The 21,996-nt window shown below is 41.3% G+C and overlaps 1 protein-coding gene across 1 annotated transcript; it reads right to left on the bottom strand.

Moving 5' to 3' along the window:
* Positions 1-7,702: 7,702 nt before the first annotated feature.
* LOC148064722 (ornithine decarboxylase-like) lies at positions 7,703-21,792 on the bottom strand. Its single transcript, XM_087809822.1, has 12 exons — positions 21,647-21,792; positions 21,405-21,555; positions 11,740-11,804; positions 9,847-9,900; positions 9,632-9,767; positions 9,263-9,436; positions 9,014-9,186; positions 8,662-8,878; positions 8,508-8,591; positions 8,228-8,372; positions 8,058-8,167; positions 7,703-7,987 (listed from the first exon to the last, which is right to left on the bottom strand). Exons 1-12 carry the CDS (start codon positions 21,790-21,792, stop codon positions 7,703-7,705), a joined length of 1,740 nt encoding a protein of 579 aa, XP_087665948.1.
* Between the last annotated feature and the right edge of the window lie 204 nt (positions 21,793-21,996).

Here is a 21,996-nt window from a genome sequence, read left to right as displayed (position 1 = left end):
TCATAGTATTTTAAGAATCTATTGAGAGATACTTTACTGTCACCACATCATAGTATTTTAAGAATCTATTGAGAGATACTTTACTGTCACCACATCATAGTAATCTATTGAGAGATACTTTACTGTCACATCAGAGGATTTTAAGAATCTATTGAGAGATACTTTACTGTCACATCAGAGTATTTTAAGAATCTATTGAGAGATACTTTACTGTCACCACATCATAGTATTTTAAGAATCTATTGAGAGATCCTTTACTGTCACATCAGAGGATTTTAAGAATCTATTGAGAGATACTTTACTGTCACATCAGAGTATTTTAAGAATCTATTGAGAGATACTTTACTGTCACCACATCATAGTATTTTAAGAATCTATTGAGAGATACTTTACTGTCACCACATCATAGTATTTTAAGAATCTATTGAGAGATACTTTACTGTCACATCAGAGTATTTTAAGAATCTATTGAGAGATACTTTACTGTCACCACATCATAGTATTTTAATAATCTATTGAGAGATCCTTTACTGTCACATCAGAGGATTTTAAGAATCTATTGAGAGATACTTTACTGTCACATCAGAGTATTTTAAGAATCTATTGAGAGATACTTTACTGTCACCACATCATAGTATTTTAAGAATCTATTGAGAGATACTTTACTGTCACCACATCATAGTATTTTAAGAATCTATTGAGAGATACTTTACTGTCACATCAGAGTATTTTAAGAATCTATTGAGAGATACTTTACTGTCACCACATCATAGTATTTTAATAATCTATTGAGAGATACTTTACTGTCACATCAGAGGATTTTAAGAATCTATTGAGAGATACTTTACTGTCACATCAGAGTATCTTAAGAATCTATTGAGAGATGCTTTACTGTCACCACATCATAGTATTTTAAGAATCTATTGAGAGATACTTTACTGTCACCACATCATAGTATTTTAAGAATCTATTGAGAGATACTTTACTGTCACATCAGAGTATTTTAAGAATCTATTGAGAGATACTTTACTGTCACCACATCATAGTATTTTAATAATCTATTGAGAGATACTTTACTGTCACATCAGAGGATTTTAAGAATCTATTGAGAGATACTTTACTGTCACATCAGAGGATTTTAAGAATCTATTGAGAGATGCTTTACTGTCACATCAGAGTATTTTAAGAATCTATTATGAGATACTTTACTGTCACATCAGAGTATCTTAAGAATCTATTGAGAGATGCTTTACTGTCACCACATCAGAGTATTTTAAGAATCTATTGAGAGATACTTTACTGTCACATCAGAGTATTTTAAGAATCTATTGAGAGATACTTTACTGTCACATCAGAGTATTTTAAGAATCTATTGAGAGATGCTTTACTGTCACATCAGAGTATTTTAAGAATCTATTATGAGATACTTTACTGTCACATCAGAGTATCTTAAGAATCTATTGAGAGATGCTTTACTGTCACATCAGAGTATTTTAAGAATCTCTCAGTGATGGTGACGTAGATCCTTCCGCGTATGACTTCTCCTCACTACCGTAACACCTTCATAAAAGCGCAAGGTTTTTAAATTTGCAGCTGAATTGCAGCTGTGTGTTGTTGTCCATCAGTTCACACTGTTCAAAGGTCGAGATGAGAATCAACAGTTTGTTCTTCATCATCTGCGAGGACGAGAGTGAGCGCACGTGACATATTAGTGACCTGGATTGATGTCCTGAGGGGTTTTACGCACAAAAAAGTGCTTAACAACCTTTTCACATAACAGTCCATATGAATCAACACTGCAGAGGTCACAGTCCACATGTATCAACACTACAGAGGTCACAGTCCACATGTATCAACACTACAGAGGTCACAGTCCATATGTATCAACACTACAGAGGTCACAGTCCACATGTATCAACACTACAGAGGTCACAGTCCACATGTATCAACACTACAGAGGTCACAGTCCATATGTATCAACACTACAGAGGTCACAGTCCACATGTATCAACACTACAGAGGTCACAGTCCACATGTATCAACACTACAGAGGTCACAGTCCATATGTATCAACACTACAGAGGTCACAGTCCACATGTATCAACACTGCAGAGGTCACAGTCCATATGAATCAACACTGCAGAGGTCACAGTCCATATGAATCAACACTGCAGAGGTCACAGTCCATATGAATCAACACTGCAGAGGTCACTGTCCATATGAATCAACACTGCAGAGGTCACAGTCCATATGAATCAACACTACAGAAGTCACAGTCCATATGAATCAACACTGCAGAGGTCACTGTCCATATGAATCAACACTGCAGAGGTCACAGTCCATATGAATCAACACTGCAGAGGTCACTGTCCATATGAATCAACACTGCAGAGGTCACAGTCCATATGAATCAACACTGCAGAGGTCACAGTCCATATGAATCAACACTGCAGAGGTCACAGTCCATATGTATCAACACTGCAGAGGTCAGAGTCCATATGTATCAACACTACAGAGGTCACAGTTCATTTGTATCAACACTGCAGAGGTCACAGTCCATTTGTATCAACACTACAGAGGTCACAGTCCATTTGTATCAACACTACAGAGGTCACAGTCCATATGTATCAACACTGCAGAGGTCACAGTCCATATGTATCAACACTGCAGAGGTCACAGTCCATATGTATCAACACTGCAGAGGTCACAGTCCATATGAATCAACACTGCAGAGGTCACAGTCCATATGAATCAACACTGCAGAGGTCACAGTCCATATGAATCAACACTACAGAGGTCACGGTCCATATGCATCAACACTACAGAGGTCACGGTCCATATGCGTCAACACTACAGAGGTCACGGTCCATATGTGTCAACACTACAGAGGTCACAGTCCATATGCATCAACACTACAGAGGTCACGGTCCATATGCATCAACACTACAGAGGTCACGGTCCATATGCATCAACACTACAGAGGTCACGGTCCATATGAATCAACACTGGAGAGGTCACAGTCCATATGTGTCAACACTACAGAGGTCACAGTCCATATGTATCAACACTGCAGAGGTCAGAGTCCATTTGTATCAACACTACAGAGGTCAGAGTCCATATGTATCAACACTACAGAGGTCAGAGTCCATTTGTATCAACACTACAGAGGTCAGAGTCCATTTGTATCAACACTACAGAGGTCAGAGTCCATATGTATCAACACTACAGAGGTCAGAGTCCATATGTATCAACACTACAGAGGTCACAGTCCATATGAATCAACACTGCAGAGGTCACAGTCCATATGAATCAACACTGCAGAGGTCACAGTCCATATGTATCAACACTGCAGAGGTCAGAGTCCATATGTGTCAACACTACAGAGGTCACGGTCCATATGCATCAACACTACAGAGGTCACGGTCCATATGCATCAACACTACAGAGGTCACGGTCCATATGAATCAACACTGGAGAGGTCACAGTCCATATGCGTCAACACTACAGAGGTCACAGTCCATATGTATCAACACTGCAGAGGTCAGAGTCCATTTGTATCAACACTACAGAGGTCAGAGTCCATATGTATCAACACTACAGAGGTCACAGTCCATTTGTATCAACACTACAGAGGTCAGAGTCCATTTGTATCAACACTACAGAGGTCACAGTCCATATGTATCAACACTACATAGGTCACAGTCCATTTGTATCAACACTACAGAGGTCAGAGTCCATATGTATCAACACTACAGAGGTCAGAGTCCATATGTATCAACACTACAGAGGTCAGAGTCCATATGTATCAACACTACAGAGGTCAGAGTCCATTTGTATCAACACTACAGAGGTCAGAGTCCATTTGTATCAACACTACAGAGGTCAGAGTCCATTTGTATCAACACTACAGAGGTCAGAGTCCATTTGTATCAACACTACAGAGGTCAGAGTCCATATGTATCAACACTACATAGGTCACAGTCCATTTGTATCAACACTACAGAGGTCAGAGTCCATATGTATCAACACTACAGAGGTCACAGTCCATATGAATCAACACTGCAGAGGTAACAGTCCATATGTATCAACACTGCAGAGGTCAGAGTCCATTTGTATCAACACTACAGAGGTCAGAGTCCATATGTATCAACACTACATAGGTCACAGTCCATATGTATCAACACTGCAGAGGTCACAGTCCATATGTATCAACACTGCAGAGGTCACAGTCCATATGAATCAACACTGCAGAGGTCACAGTCCATATGAATCAACACTGCAGAGGTCACAGTCCATATGAATCAACACTACAGAGGTCACGGTCCATATGCATCAACACTACAGAGGTCACGGTCCATATGCATCAACACTACAGAGGTCACGGTCCATATGCATCAACACTACAGAGGTCACGGTCCATATGCGTCAACACTACAGAGGTCACAGTCCATATGCATCAACACTACAGAGGTCACGGTCCATATGCATCAACACTACAGAGGTCACGGTCCATATGCATCAACACTACAGAGGTCACGGTCCATATGAATCAACACTGGAGAGGTCACAGTCCATATGTGTCAACACTACAGAGGTCACAGTCCATATGTATCAACACTGCAGAGGTCAGAGTCCATTTGTATCAACACTACAGAGGTCAGAGTCCATATGTATCAACACTACAGAGGTCAGAGTCCATTTGTATCAACACTACAGAGGTCAGAGTCCATTTGTATCAACACTACAGAGGTCAGAGTCCATATGTATCAACACTACAGAGGTCAGAGTCCATATGTATCAACACTACAGAGGTCACAGTCCATATGAATCAACACTGCAGAGGTCACAGTCCATATGAATCAACACTGCAGAGGTCAGAGTCCATATGTATCAACACTGCAGAGGTCAGAGTCCATATGTGTCAACACTACAGAGGTCACGGTCCATATGCATCAACACTACAGAGGTCACGGTCCATATGCATCAACACTACAGAGGTCACGGTCCATATGAATCAACACTGGAGAGGTCACAGTCCATATGCGTCAACACTACAGAGGTCACAGTCCATATGTATCAACACTGCAGAGGTCAGAGTCCATTTGTATCAACACTACAGAGGTCAGAGTCCATATGTATCAACACTACAGAGGTCAGAGTCCATATGTATCAACACTACATAGGTCACAGTCCATTTGTATCAACACTACAGAGGTCAGAGTCCATTTGTATCAACACTACAGAGGTCACAGTCCATATGTATCAACACTACATAGGTCACAGTCCATTTGTATCAACACTACAGAGGTCAGAGTCCATATGTATCAACACTACAGAGGTCAGAGTCCATATGTATCAACACTACAGAGGTCAGAGTCCATTTGTATCAACACTACAGAGGTCAGAGTCCATTTGTATCAACACTACAGAGGTCAGAGTCCATTTGTATCAACACTACAGAGGTCAGAGTCCATATGTATCAACACTACATAGGTCACAGTCCATTTGTATCAACACTACAGAGGTCAGAGTCCATATGTATCAACACTACAGAGGTCACAGTCCATATGAATCAACACTGCAGAGGTAACAGTCCATATGTATCAACACTGCAGAGGTCAGAGTCCATTTGTATCAACACTACAGAGGTCAGAGTCCATATGTATCAACACTACATAGGTCACAGTCCATTTGTATCAACACTACAGAGGTCAGAGTCCATTTGTATCAACACTACAGAGGTCAGAGTCCATTTGTATCGACACTACAGAGGTCACAGTCCATTTGTATCGACACTACAGAGGTCACAGTCCATTTGTATCGACACTACAGAGGTACAACGTTCATAGGTCTCCAGGTCGTGTTCGACCATTTGGCGTCACTCAGGGGCCATGTTGAGATGTTCACATCAGTAACCTTAACATCAATATTGATCATTAATTAACACAGTAGTATCTTATCAAACTTATTAATATGTTCTCATTCACAAAAATTAATGATGTGTATTTTTTTAGAAAACATTCATCATTTTATACATATTTAGTAGAAGATCTACAAACTTACAATACATGAGGCTCCAGGTCTATTAGTAAATCTATTGGTTCTATTGGTTTACTATCGAGGCGAAGGCTTAAGAGACAAGTTCACTCCGAGCTGGGACAGAGATCTTCACTCCGTTCCCAAGAAAAGAAGAACCGTCCGACCTAACCTCACTCTGTTGTAGATGAGGTTCCGTCAGGCACTGTCTCCAGAACTGTGTGAGACACAGAACCAGCAGTCATGTCACGTGAATAAAAGCGTACAAACGTGGCTGTAGATGACCACGATGCAGCCCGAAAGATATCTTCAGCCGTCACTCTGAACATGGCGGCTGAAGACACTCATCACCTCCTCATCTTGATGAAGACGACAGAAAACATAATCTTACAGACCACGTCTGCCTGGCCAAAGGTGAGGCAAGCGGCGTCCACAGAAAGGGAACAAAGGTCACTGACCCTATTTGTTGATACTATTGACAAAAGGAGGGCAGTCTTCAGTGACAGTACTGTAGCTCTAAAGCTATCTGGTCCAAAGGCTCAAGGCCTCCAGCTAGGCCCTGAAGAACCTTTTGAAGGTGTGTCCGGTCGCGATCGAAAAGCTTGTATTCTGTTTGACTTGGAGCGGCGGCGCCGATGGAATAGGTTTTCCAGCTGTTCTGACCTCTTCCAGGCGGCTTCCAGCCGAGATGTTGTTCCCCTAAGAGAAGTTTGTCTGTAGCGACGCACAGAGGAGAGAGCGGCGGTCTCGCTGACTCATGTTGGACAGTCCAAGCCACAGGTTACGAGTAGCCACCAGCGTTGCTGCTTCTATACATGCCCCGCATTGATTGCCAGAGCCTGGGTCATCCTCAGCGTAGCGGCTATGGTGTGAGCCTCTTTTATCTCCTCTGGAGACAGCAGGGACTCAGGCTCCTCCTCATAGATGCGACGGTTATCCTCCTCCTCATACTCCGACCACACTTTTCTAGTGGTTGAACAAGTCGGTAAGGCCTCAATAGTGTTACCCACCGGGGTGGAGCTAGCTGCCTTAGCAGTAGCTGCTACCAAGGCAAAACCTCCCAGGCGCTCTTTCCGAGGAAGAGCGAGGCAAGCGGGTGTCGGCTTCGAGCAGGTGCCCTTGACCCAGGCAGAAGAAGCAGGAGCCGTGGAGGTCAAGATCTTCCACGATGGCTGTCCAAGAGATGCAGGTCCTTTGGTCCATAGCAACACTGGATGGTGAAAAAACTCCTTTAGCAAGGCTTTAATGAGAAAGTCGGGGAAGTCGAACCATAGACATTAACAGAACTGTTTACAAGGACACACAAGCCTTTGTTTTGTTCTCTTTATTCAGATTTATCACATTTTATTCGGTACAGATACGTCTTTTCACGTTGTTCATTCATCATTTTGGAACAACAAACATCTTAGATCATCCAGACACGGGAACAAACTGAAACATTCATTTTCATTTACTTACAAAACAGTTTCAAATCTTGTTAACCACGAAGCGTCACATGACAAACCATCATTACAAGGTCATTTAAAGCGACTCATGGTGGTATTAACGCTGAATGTGTAATTGACCTCATAACTCCAGCGCTAGGATTGAAGTTGTGTTATATGAGAATAGAAGGTCATGTGACTGCTGAACATCAAGCACTTGTGCAGGTAATGGAAGCAGCAGATCAACCGTGCAACACAATGCACTTGTCTGACTTTTCGCTGGACTTCTTCAGCAGAGCCACTAACTTCTGCAGATTCTTCTCCGACAAGATGTAGTAAATCTTTGTGCGCTCAAACCCGTTGAAGTCGCACTGCAGGCTGATGGAGTACGCGCCCATGTTGTTGAAGTGAATCCAATCATCCACCTCCATCTCAGGCAGCCACGTTTCGTCCAGAACTTTGTCCACGCAGTCGCAGGTCGGACCCCAGATGATGGAGCGGAACTTGGGCTCGTCGTGTTGAACGGCCTGCCAAGAGGGAAAAGGTTAGCTTGAGAGAAACTCTGGGACAAATGTATCACCTCTGTCAGCGTGTTACCCTGTGTAGCTTGGGCCAAAGATTCAAGTAGCCCGGATGGTTGAGAAGCATGGCGAAGGATCCAAATCTGCCCTCGTTGATGTAGTAGTTGATCAGCCTCTCGTCGTTCTCTGCAGACAATCGTGAGGTTTAGGAGCTGGAGTCGAGACCTTCTTGAAAGAAAATCTTACCGTTCTTCACGACTCGTCTGGCGATGACGTTGGCCGTAACCGTGAAGATTGACTGGGCGTAGAATCCACCGGGTTCTGCGATGATTTTCACTCCGCTCTCAGGAGGAAAGTGTATTGCCAGGGACTCGTTGATGGCCAACGCACACTGGAACATGACGCACGATACTTCAAGATATTTCAAGGTGCCGTTAACGATCAGTAAGCATGCACTAGTTAGCACGCAACCATGTTGCACAGGGGCCTTGACCAACTCAAATAGTTTGAAGAAACGGATCTTCACCTGTTCCAAGTTCATCTTTGAAGGCACCTTTCCATCGTAGCCGCCTCCGAGATCAAGGACCCTCATCCTGAAGCCCATGCTTGTCTGTAAAACATGGACGTTATTGACTGTTGATGTGAAACTCATGCTTTTCTGACGTGATGTAGAGACGCACCGCCATGTCGAAGACCTCCCGAGCATCTGCGATGGTCTTGGTGAAGCAGCTGCTCTCACCACACAGGACGCCCACGTGAAAGCTGACCCCCATCACGTTAAGGTCGAGGTCTTTGGCGGTCTGCAGGAGTTGGTTCACCTCCTTCATTGTGGCCCCGAACTTATCGCTAAAACTCACCAAAGAGCTGGACTCGTCGGCAACGATCCGGAGCACCAACCTGCGACAGGCGTGAAGTTCACTTGATTACACGCGTGTAGGCTTTAGCAACTAGTGGGACTGGACCAGCCACGATAGTCAACAGAAGTTAGTTAAAACACATTCACAAACTACTGGAGGAGCTCCAGTGTCTCACCTGGCCGCGGGATACAATTTGGCAACCTTGTGGAGCTCATCCTCGCCGTCAAAGGTCATGAGATCCACGCCTTGACTGCGAGCGTAATTGATGCAGGACCTGGACTTTGTGGTGTGAGCATAGATGATCTTGTCTGGTGTCACCCCATGAGACAAGGTCATCTCAATCTCCCCCTGCAGATCACAGAAGTATTAGTTACAGGTAACAACTGCAAAATTATTTTAAGTTGTTTGGACATTCAATACAAACCTTGCTGGCACAGTCGAACCCTGTTCCCAGGATGCTCAGCGTGCGCAACATGACTGGAGAGTTGTTGCACTTCACTGCATAGAAAGGAGTGACTCGGGGCAGGCTGGTCCTCCACTGGAGATGCTTCTCCATCAGCAGGTCCAGGTTTCCCACGTAGAACGCTTCCTCGCATTCCTGAAGGAACAGATTTTTACGACTGCAGTCGTCTTCTCTGAAGAACCTTGTCTGACTTTTCAATTCCAAGACTTCAACAGCAACTGATCTGTCGTCAAACTCTACGTGGCTCTGGTACCTCCTAGACTTGGATGATTGGTCGCACTGTTGCTCAGCCTGATTGTAAACTCAGTGGATCAGGGTTTGACTGCTCACCGTTGCCTGACGCTCTTTGATCAAAGTATCCGTGAAGTCCTCGGGGGTCACTCCGTCCGCCAACACGTGGATTTTCTCAAAATCGTTGGGAAACACATTTCGCACCAGCAAAGCTTTAAAGAAGGATTTGGACAATAATTAATGGATTTGACGAGAATCACAAAAGCGACAACATCTCAGACACAGAATGAAAAGAGAAGAAACCGTGATCGCACCTTAGTCGGAACATTCTAACAGAACTTTGAAAGATTCCTCCAGAACGTTTGGTTCTGGAATCACATCTTAAGAGACAAGACTTTGTTTCTTTGACACCAAGAGACACATGTGACAGAGTGGGCGGGTCTTGGGAAGTTTAACGTTTCTGTTCATCCCTAACTCGGAAAAAGTATGTGACTTGTCCGCACAGTATCCTGGCCCAGGATGGTGAGGAAGTCTCAAAGAGTCCTCTCTGCAGAACTGAAGTTCTGTACGTTTCAAGAACCCAAAACATTTCCACTTTCATTTGAGGTTAAACTCCTCAGATGACCATCACTCTGTCGCCCTAAGGAACCTCAGAGATGGATCCAACATCGTAAGAATCATCAAAGAACTGAAGCTCACCTTGACTTGTTGACTCACTCATGATTCAAGCAGAGACAGAGATCTTCTTCGTGACTGAACTGTCGGGATGGAAGTGATGTCCTGACCACAGAGCAAGATGGTTTTATGAGCTCCAGGTCTGGCTCCGCCCCTTTTAATTTCGATGAGCAAACAACCAAACGATCGACGAATATTTGTTCAGCATTTACGTTGACACTTTGTGTTGTTTTTCTATCGTGAGACTTGGGATCAAGTTGTCGAACGTTGATGACAGATCCAGACGTGTTTCATCCGATGTAGATCAAAGAACGAAGCAAGACACACCCGGGAAAGGGGGGCTAAAAGACAGAAACCCCCAGCCGAAACATTTGAATGATTAGATGACAGGAAAACAAATTAGGAAGTCTCTCTACGGGGATCGGGACACAGGGAACTTGAAAGAACCATTTGGCCTTAAAGTGATGACCTCCCGGACCGGAAATTTGTCTTAAATATAGATGTTTCTACAGTTCGGGGCCTTTTCTCCCGGGACTATTGATCTGTACAGTCGCCTGGAGAAGTGTGTCCGGTCGGGACGGGAAGTGACGTCGTGTTGGAGCGACGGAACGGACTCCGTGTTTTGATTGTTTTACTAACAACCAGCTAAAAACAAGCTAACAAAAAGTTCACAACAAGCTAACTTCCAGCTAACAACAAGTTCACAACAAGTTAACAACCAGCTAAAAACAAGCTAACAACAAGCTTACAGCCGGCTAACAACAAGTTCTCAACAAGCTAAAGTCAAGTTCACAACAAGGTAACAACCAGCCATGGCCGTGGTTGATTGACATTCAAATATTTATTTGTTTGAGATAATCTGATGAACACATGATTGACACATTTATTAATAAAGTTTGATCTTCTTGTTGTTATTTGAGATTATAAATAAAGTTTAATCATCTAGTTGTCACAGATGTTGTCACAGATATCTTCAACTCCTCACTGAGGACTGAGGTTGTCCCAACATGCCTCAAACTGTGGTGGTCTCATCAACACAACTGTGGTGGTCTCATCAACACAACTGTGGTGGGTCTCTGGTCTCATCAACACAACTGTGGTGGGTCTCATCAACACAACTGTGGTGGGTCTCATCAACACAACTGTGGTGGGTCTCTGGTCTCATCAACACAACTGTGGTGGTCTCATGAACACAACTGTGGTGGGTCTCATCAATACAACTGTGGTGGGTCACATCAACACAACTGTGGTGGTCACATCAACACAACTGTGGTGGGTCTCATCAATACAACTGTGGTGGTCACATCAACACAACTGTGGTGGTCACATCAACACAACTGTGGTGGGTCTCATCAACACAACTGCGGTGGGTCTCATCAACACAACTGTGGTGGTCTCATCAACAACAGCGATGAGAAGGTCTACAGGTGTGAGGTCATGATGCAAAGACAACAATCTCCAGCTGAACGTGGAGAAGACTCAGGAGGTCATTGTGGACTTCAGTAAGTTCACACCCAGCATCTACCACTGACCTGGACGGAGCTGCAGTGGAGATGCTGAGCAGCACCAAGTTCCTGGGTGTCTCTGAAGATCTGTCCTGGAGCCACAATACAGCATCACTGGTCAAAAAAGACCACCAGCACCTGAACTTCCTCCTGAGGAGAGCAACATCTCCACCACCCATGATACCCTCCTTACAGAGACACCATCGAGAGCCTCCTGTCCAGCTGCATCACTGTGTGGTACCTGTGTACCTGTGTGTGCACAAACACTCTCCAGTAGCTCCGCAGCAATAATCTATAACTTTCTGTTTTTATTAATAATTTTGTGGACACCAGATGTGAGGACGCCATCAGAGACTGCTTTGACACCACAGACGGGGATGTGCTGCTGAAGTCTCATGGTGAGGACATCGAGGGTCAGACACACTGTCTAACGGATTATTTAAATTTCTGCTTGGACGTTGTCGCCCCTGCTAAGACTGTCCGCTGTTACCCTAATAATAAACCGTGGGTAACAAAGGAGGTCAAGGATGTACTTAACAGGAAGAAGGTGCTTCAGGAGCAGAGACAAATTATAAATAAAGTTTTATTCTCTTGTTATTATTTGAAATGATGAATAAAGTTTTATTCGCTTTTTATTATTTGAAATGAATAATGTTTTATTCTGTTATTATTTGAAATGATAAATAAAGTTTTATTCTCTTGTTATTATTGGAAATTATGAATAAAGTTTTATTCTCTTGTTATTATTTGAAATTATGAATAAAGTTTTAGTCTCTTTTTATTATTTGAAATGAATATACGTTTTATAACGTATGATAAAGAAAGTTTTATTCTGTTATTTGAAATGATAAATAAAAATAATAATGATGATAATAATAATGATGATGATGATAATAATGAAAATAATGATGATTATAATAATAATAATGGTAATAATGATAATTATTATCATTATTATTATTATTATTATTATTATTATTATTATTATAATGATAATAATAATGGTAATAATAATAATAATAATGGTAATAATGGTAATAATTATGATAATTGTATTGTTGATATTTTCATTTAATTAACTGTGCTGTGCTGTTTTTTCCATAATTTAAAAATTCCGCTTCCGGTAAGCCTTTGATCGGCTGCTTGAACGTAAGCTCCTGCAATAATTGCCCAAAACAGTCGTTTTAACGACTACTTGTCCGGATATTATGCTCATATCACTAAAGATATGTCTCAAGCATCACAGATCTATGATCGTGATGCTCTTTTCAACATCAGAGAGTCGATGGAGGATTATAATCGCGACAGTTATCAACGTCCCGTGAGTTTGTTTCCTCCTTGGATTCTCATCGACTCGGACTCTGTGGAATATCGTTTGATCTCTCGGGTACCGGGCGATTTCCACAAGGGATCGAGTCGGTCTGGAGTTCAGGTCAGGTCTGTGCTGAATATAGGACTTCTAAATGTTCGCTCCATTACTAATAAATCCTTTATTCTTAATGATCTTTTCACAAGAGTTAATTTGGATTTATTATGTCTTTCTGAGACTTGGCAGAGAGAGGACGAGTTTATTCATCTGAACGAACTCTGTCCAGTAGGGAGCGCTGTTCTGGGGAAGCCTCACCTCTCTGGTCGTGGAGGAGGTCTTGCTACTGTCTTTAGGGAGAGTTGTTCTTGCAAAGTGATTCAGACACAGGAATTCACTTCTTTTGAGTCTCAGATGATCTTGGTTGGTTCTACAAGACCTTTCTATTGTGTGTCAATCTACCGCCCGCCTGGTCCTGCGGCGGTGTTCTTGAAAGACTTTAGTGACTTCTTATCTTCCATTATTCAAATGGCATCTGTTCTTATTCTTGGAGACTTTAATCTTCATGTTGATGACGTCACATCTTGCTCTGCTAAGGAACTTTTAACTTTAACAGAAGCCTTTCATTTTGAGCAACATGTTTCTGAACCCACTCAGCAAAAAGGGCACATTTTAGACTTAGTTTTTACTCTTGGCCTGAACATCTCTAATGTATCTGTACATGGTGTCCATCTGATGGATCATTCTCTTATTTAACCTGGACTTTATCCCTGAACCTTAGCCTTTGAAAGTTAGGTCTCAGAGGCGTGTCATCTCAGCCGATACTGCAGACAGTTTTTCTGCTATGTTTGACCCTCTTTCCTTTGATGACAGGCCAAACGTGAACAGTTTGATTCACTGTTTCACTGATCATTGTGTTGAAATACTGGATCAAGTGGCACCTGATAAAGCAAACTTGAAAATTCAGAAAAAACGGTGCCCTTGGACAAATGAAGATCTCCTGAGTCTGAAGAGACTTTGTCGAAAGACTGAGCGTCTCTGGAAGTCAACTAAACTGCACAGAGTTCACCTCAGGGATCTGATGTCTTCTTACAATGAGATGGTGGAAACTGCTAGATCTGATTACAACATAAAACTGGTAGCAGCAAATAAGAAAACCCCCAAAGTGTTGTTTGACTCGATTCATTCTCTCGTGTCTCCTGCTCCTCAAATCACGCCTGTCTTCTGTGAAGCTGACATTAATGAATTGTTGAGATTTTTCATTGACAAAATTAAATTGATCAAAGTACTTTCTCTGAGCCCCTCTCCTCCTCTTGGTCTTCCTTCACTGGTTTATCTCTGGGTGATATTCCGGAACTAGTTAACAAGATGAAACCCTCCTCTTGCTCAGATGACATCCTTCCTTGCAGGCTTTTTATCAAAGTATTTGATGTAATTGGCCCCTGGGTTACCAATATGGTGAACCTCTCCCTTTCCACAGGGTTTTTTCCCAATGCATTTAAACATGCCATTGTAGAGCCTCTGCTCAAAAAGCCAGGCTTAGACCCAACTGACCTCAGTAATTTCAGGTCTATTTCTAAGCTCCCATTCTTGTCCAAGATCTTGGAGAAGGTGGTGTCTGAGCAGCTGTCTTTGCTCCTGGATCAGAGCGACATCCATGAGAAGTTTCAGTCTGGCTTCCGTAAAAATCACTCTACAGAGACAGCTTTACTGAAAGTGTCCAGTGACATCATGATTTGGGCTGACTCGGGTAAATCCACTTTTCTGGTTCTCTTGGATCTGTCCTCAGCCTTTGACACAGTTGATCACCAGATCCTGCTGAGAAGACTGAGGGATGAAGACTGTCTGGATATGTGTTAGAATGGTTCTCATCTTACCTTTCTGGGCGCAGTTTTAGTGTATCTGTCAATCAAACGATGTCTGAATCGGCAGATCTGTTGTGTGGAGTCCCTCAAGGTTCTGTTCTGGGTCCTTTATTGTTTTTGCTATACTTGATTCCCCTCGGTTAAATCATTCAGAGATTTCCTGATGTTTCTTATCACATTTTTGCTGATTACATCCATCTCTACTGCTCTTTTGATCCAACTGAGCCCCAGAGGCTGAACAGCTTAGTCAATTGTTTGCTAGAAATCAAACAATGAGTGAAAACACTTTGCAGCTAAATGTGGACAAAACTGAAACTCTGGTGATTGTTCCTGATGATAAGGTTCCAGGGTTGAGTCAGTACTTGGGTGACTTAGGTCAGTCTGTCAAACTGAGCCTGAGAAACCTGGTGTTGTATTTGATAAAGACATGTCTCTTGTTCGACACTGCAGAAAACTGACCAGAAACTCTTTCCTTCAACTGAGAAAAATCTCTAAACTTAGGAAAATGTTGTCACAACATGATCTGGATCTTGTAATCCATGCGTTTGTTTCTTCTCGTCTGGACTATTGTAACAGTTTGTTTTCATGTCTTAACAAGAAGGATCTGTCTGGCCTGCAGTTGATTCAGAACTCTGCAGCGAGAATTCTGACCCGCTCTAGTAGAAGAACTCACATTTCTCCGATCCTTCAAACTCTTCACTGGCTTCCAGTTTCTTTCAGGATTAACTTTAAAATTCTGGTTCTTACTTTCAGATCTATTCATGGTCAGTCTCCTCCTTACATCACTGATCTGATCCAGCCTTAGACCCAAGCTTGGGCTCTGAGGTCTGTGGATCAGAATCAACTGATGGCACACGGTTTGGAACCATCTCTGTGTTTGATGATCTACTGACTCCTTTAACAAACATCTTAAGATGTTTTTATTTGTTCAGGCTTTTCCTTGATTTTCTGGAACTCCTGTTGTGTTATCAGTTTTATCTTGATCTTTAAAGTATATACTTTATTGAATATTGTTTCGATTAATTGTTTAAGCGCTTTGTGACCCTGGTCTATAAAAGCGCTATACAAATAAAAATGACTTACTTACTCTGCAGAAAATCAATATTTTTAATATTTCCACTGCTTTTCTTGCAACAGTGTCACACACAGACTCTGGTCACGTAACTATTGAGAGTTTACTGTCACATCAGAGTATTTTAAAAATCTATTGAAAGATACTTTACTGTCACATCAGAGTATTTTAAGAATCTATTGAGAGATACATTACTGTCACATCAGAGGATTTTTAGAATCTATTGAGAGATACTTTACTCTCACCACATCAGAGTATTTTAAGAATCTATTGAGAGATACTTTACTGTCACTTCAGAGTATTTTAAGAATCTATTGAAAGATACTTTACTGTCACATCAGAGTATTTTAAGAATCTATTGAGAGATACATTACTGTCACATCAGAGGATTTCTAGAATCTATTGAGAGATACTTTACTGTCACCACATCAGAGTATTTTAAGAATCTATTGAGAGATACTTTACTGTCACATCAGAGGATTTTTAGAATCTATTGAGAGATACTTTACTGTCACATCAGAGCATTTTAAGAATCTATTGAGAGATACTTTACTGTCACATCAGAGTATTTTAAGAATATATTGAGAGATACTTTACTGTCACATCAGAGTATTTTAAGAATCTATTGGGAGATACTTTACTGTCACATCAGAGTATTTTAAGAATCTATTGGGAGATACTTTACTGTCACATCAGAGTATTTTAAGAATCTATTAAGATATACTTTACTGTCACATCAGAGTATTTTAAGAATCTATTGAGATATACTATATTGTCACCACATCAGAGGATTTTAAGAATCTATTGAGAGATACTTTACTGTCACATCAGAGTATTTTAAGAATCTATTGAGAGATACTTTACTGTCACATCAGAGTATTTTAAGAATCTATTGAGAGATACTTTACTGTCACATCAGAGTATTTTAAGAATATATTGAGAGATACTTTACTGTCACATCAGAGTATTTTAAGAATCTATTGAGAGATAATTTACTGTCACATCAGAGTATTTTAAGAATCTATTGGGAGATACTTTACTGTCACATCAGAGTATTTTAAGAATCTATTGGGAGATACTTTACTGTCACATCAGAGTATTTTAAGAATCTATTAAGATATACTTTACTGTCACATCAGAGTATTTTAAGAATCTATTGAGATATACTATATTGTCACCACATCAGAGGATTTTAAGAATCTATTGAGAGATACTTTACTGTCACATCAGAGTATTTTAAGAATCTATTGAGAGATACTTTACTGTCACAACATCAGAGTATTTTAAGAATCTATTGAGAGATACTTTACTGTCACATTAGAGGATTTTTAGAATCTATTGAGAGATACTTTACTGTCACATCAGAGGATTTTAAGAATCTATTGAGAGATACTTTACTGTCACATCAGTGTATTTTAAGAATCTATTGAGAGATACTTTACTGTCACATCAGAGTATTTTAAGAATCTATTGAGAGATACTTTACTGTCACATCAGAGTATTTTAAGAATCTATTGAGAGATACTTTACTGTCACATCAGAGGATTTTAAGAATCTATTGAAAGATACTGTACTGTCACCACATCAGAGTATTTAAAGAATCTATTATGAGATACTTTACTGTCACATCAGAGGATTTTAAGAATCTATTGAGAGATACTTTACTGTCACATCAGAGTATTTTAAGAATCTATTGAGAGATACTTTACTGTCACATCAGAGTATTTTAAGAATCTATTGAGAGATACTTTACTGTCACATCAGAGTATTTTAAGAATCTATTGAGAGATAATTTACTGTTACATCAGAGGATTTTAAGAATCTATTGAGAGATACTTTACTGTCACATTAGAGTATTTTAAGAATCTATTGAGAGATACTTTACTGTCACATTAGAGTATTTTAAGAATCTATTGAGAGATACTTTACTGTCACATCAGAGTATTTTAAGAATCTATTGAGAGATACTTTACTGTCACATCAGAGTATTTTAAGAATCTATTGAGAGATAATTTACTGTCACATCAGAGTATTTTAAGAATCTATTGGGAGATACTTTACTGTCACATCAGAGTATTTTAAGAATCTATTGAGAGATACTTTACTGTCACATCAGAGTATTTTAAGAATCTATTAAGATATACTTTACTGTCACATCAGAGTATTTTAAGAATCTATTGAGATATACTATATTGTCACCACATCAGAGTATTTTAAGAATCTATTGAGAGATACTTTACTGTCACATCAGAGTATTTTAAGAATCTATTGAGAGATACTTTACTGTCACAACATCAGAGTATTTTAAGAATCTATTGAGAGATACTTTACTGTCACATCAGAGGATTTTTTGAATCTATTGAGAGATACTTTACTGTCACATCAGAGGATTTTAGGAATCTATTGAGAGATACTTTACTGTCACATCAGAGTATTTTAAGAATCTATTGAGAGATACTTTACTGTCACATCAGAGTATTTTAAGAATCTATTGAGAGATACTTTACTGTCACATCAGAGGATTTTAAGAATCTATTGAAAGATACTTTACTGTCACCACATCAGAGTATTTAAAGAATCTATTATGAGATACTTTACTGTCACATCAGAGGATTTTAAGAATCTATTGAGAGATACTTTACTGTCACCACATCATAGTATTTTAAGAATCTATTGAGAGATACTTTACTGTCACCACATCAGAGTATTTTAAGAATCTATTGAGAGATACTTTACTGTCACCACATCAGAGTATTTTAAGAATCTATTGAGAGATACTTTACTGTCACATCAGAGTATCTTAAGAATCTATTGAGAGATACTTTACTGTCACATCAGAGTATTTTAAGAATCTATTGAGAGATACTTTACTGTCACATCAGAGTATTTTAAGAATCTATTGAGAGATACTTTACTGTCACATCAGAGTATTTTAAGAATCTATTGAGAGATACTTTACTGTCACATCAGAGTATCTTAAGAATCTATTGAGAGATACTTTACTGTCACATCAGAGTATCTTAAGAATCTATTGAGAGATACTTTACTGTCACATCAGAGTATTTTAAGAATCTCTCAGTGATGGTGACGTAGATCCTTCCGCGTATGACTTCTCCTCACTACCGTAACACCTTCATAAAAGCGCAAGGTTTTTAAATTTGCAGCTGAATCGCGGCTCACGTGAGCGCAGTTCACACTGATGGACAACAACACACACGTGAAGACACACTTCACAATAATGGAATAAAAATAATATAGATTAAAATAATATTGACTCATTGATGACAAACAAATGCAGGTTTGTGTTTATATAAGTTTGAAACATGTTTTCAATACTTTCCTGTCTATTAGGTGTTATTGTTATTGATTTCCCACAATTCAATTGTAAAGGTCAAAGTGGAGGATCGTACGTGCAGAAAGAGACCAGCAGGTGGCGCTGTTAGCACATCTTAGTGACTAACACTTGAGTTGATGTGCAGTTCCTGATCGATCATTGATCTTTGATTGACATGTGAGTGTCTTTGATGCCGCGTCACTGACCAGAGCTTCTGTGGCGGAGGTCAAAGTTCAAGGTTCAAAGGTCGAGATGAGAATCAACAGTTTGTTCTTCAGCATATGCGAGGACGAGAGTGAGCGCACGTGACATATTAGTGACCTGGATTGATGTACTGAGGGGTTTTACGCACAAAAAAGTGCTTAGCAACCTTTTCACATCACAGTCCATATGAATCAACACTGCAGAGGTCACAGTCCATATGTATCAACACTACAGAGGTCACAGTCCATATGTATCAACACTACAGAGGTCACAGTCCATATGTATCAACACTGCAGAGGTCACAGTCCATATGTATCAACACTACAGAGGTCACAGTCCATATGTATCAACACTGCAGAGGTCACAGTCCATATGTATCAACACTACAGAGGTCACAGTCCATATGTATCAACACTACAGAGGTCACAGTCCATATGTATCAACACTGCAGAGGTCACAGTCCATATGTATCAACACTACAGAGGTCACAGTCCATATGTATCAACACTGCAGAGGTCACAGTCCATATGTATCAACACTACAGAGGTCACAGTCCATATGTATCAACACTGCAGAGGTCACAGTTCATATGAATCAACACTGCAGAGGTCACAGTCCATATGTATCAACACTACAGAGGTCACAGTCCATATGTATCAACACTGCAGAGGTCAGAGTCCATTTGTATCAACACTACAGAGGTCACAGTCCATATGTATCAACACTGCAGAGGTCACAGTCCATATGTATCAACACTGCAGAGGTCACAGTCCATATGAATCAACACTACAGAGGTCAGAGTCCATTTGTATCAACACTACAGAGGTCACAGTCCATATGTATCAACACTACAGAGGTCACAATCCATATGTATCAACACTGCAGAGGTCACAGTCCATATGTATCAACACTACAGAGGTCACAATCCATATGTATCAACACTGCAGAGGTCACAGTCCATATGTATCAACACTGCAGAGGTCACAGTCCATATGTATCAACACTACAGAGGTCACAGTCCATATGTATCAACACTGCAGAGGTCACAGTCCATATGTATCAACACTGCAGAGGTCACAGTCCATATGTATCAACACTACAGAGGTCACAGTCCATATGTATCAACACTACAGAGGTCACAGTCCATATGTATCAACACTGCAGAGGTCACAGTCCATACGAATCAACACTAAGAGACAAGTTCACTCCGAGCTGGGACAGAGATCTTCACTCCGTTCCCAAGAAAAGAAGAACCGTCCGACCTAACCTCACTCTGTTGTAGATGAGGTTCCGTCAGGCACTGTCTCCAGAACTGTGTGAGACACAGAACCAGCAGTCATGTCACGTGAATAAAAGCGTACAAACGTGGCTGTAGATGACCACGATGCAGCCCGAAAGATATCTTCAGCCGTCACTCTGAACATGGCGGCTGAAGACACTCATCACCTCCTCATCTTGATGAAGACGACAGAAAACATAATTTTACAGACCACGTCTGCCTGGCCAAAGGTGAGGCAAGCGGCGTCCACAGAAAGGGAACAAAGGTCACTGACCCTATTTGTTGATACTATTGACAAAAGGAGGGCAGTCTTCAGTGACAGTACTGTAGCTCTAAAGCTATCTGGTCCAAAGGCTCAAGGCCTCCAGCTAGGCCCTGAAGAACCTTTTGAAGGTGTGTCCGGTCGCGATCGTAAAGCTTGTATTCTGTTTGACTTGGAGCGGCGGCGCCGATGGAATAGGTTTTCCAGCTGTTCTGACCTCTTCCAGGCGGCTTCCAGCCGAGATGTTGTTCCCCTAAGAGAAGTTTGTCTGTAAGCGACGCACAGAGGAGAGAGCGGCTGTCTCGCTGACTCATGTTGGACAGTCCAAGCCACAGGTTACGAGTAGCCACCAGCGTTGCTGCTTCTATACATGCCCCGCATTGATTGCCAGAGCCTGGGTCATCCTCAGCGTAGCGGCTATGGTGTGAGCCTCTTTTATCTCCTCTGGAGACAGCAGGGACTCAGGCTCCTCCTCATAGATGCGACGGTTATCCTCCTCCTCATACTCCGACCACACTTTTCTAGTGGTTGAACAAGTCGGTAAGGCCTCAATAGTGTTACCCACCGGGGTGGAGCTAGCTGCCTTAGCAGTAGCTGCTACCAAGGCAAAACCTCCCAGGCGCTCTTTCCGAGGAAGAGCGAGGCAAGCGGGTGTCGGCTTCGAGCAGGTGCCCTTGACCCAGGCAGAAGAAGCAGGAGCCGTGGAGGTCAAGTTCTTCCACGATGGCTGTCCAAGAGATGCAGGTCCTTTGGTCCATAGCAACACTGGATGGTGAAAAAACTCCTTTAGCAAGGCTTTAATGAGAAAGTCGGGGAAGTTGAACCATAGACATTAACAGAACTGTTTACAAGGACACACAAGCCTTTGTTTTGTTCTCTTTATTCAGATTTATCACATTTTATTCGGTACAGATACGTCTTTTCAAGTTGTTCATTCATCATTTTGGAACAACAAACATCTT

Source organism: Callionymus lyra, chromosome 15 (assembly GCF_982586985.1).
Source record: "Callionymus lyra chromosome 15, fCalLyr1.hap1.1, whole genome shotgun sequence".
Lineage (NCBI taxonomy): Eukaryota > Metazoa > Chordata > Actinopteri > Syngnathiformes > Callionymidae > Callionymus > Callionymus lyra.
Note: the sequence above shows the minus strand (reverse complement) of the source record. Positions and strands in the feature narration are given on the sequence as shown.

What these genes read in the sequence shown, in the direction of transcription:
- LOC148064722 (XM_087809822.1), bottom strand. Translation starts at nt 21,792, where the DNA reads ATGGACCAAAGGACCTGCATCTCTTGGACAGCCATCGTGGAAGAACTT. An exon ending in GTTAGAATGTTCCGACTAAG is followed by an intron (nt 9,768 to 9,846) that starts GTGCGATCACGG and finishes AATCCATTAATT; the next exon opens with ATTGTCCAAATCCTTCTTTA. An exon ending in CAAAGATGAACTTGGAACAG is followed by an intron (nt 8,373 to 8,507) that starts GTGAAGATCCGT and finishes GTCATGTTCCAG; the next exon opens with TGTGCGTTGGCCATCAACGA.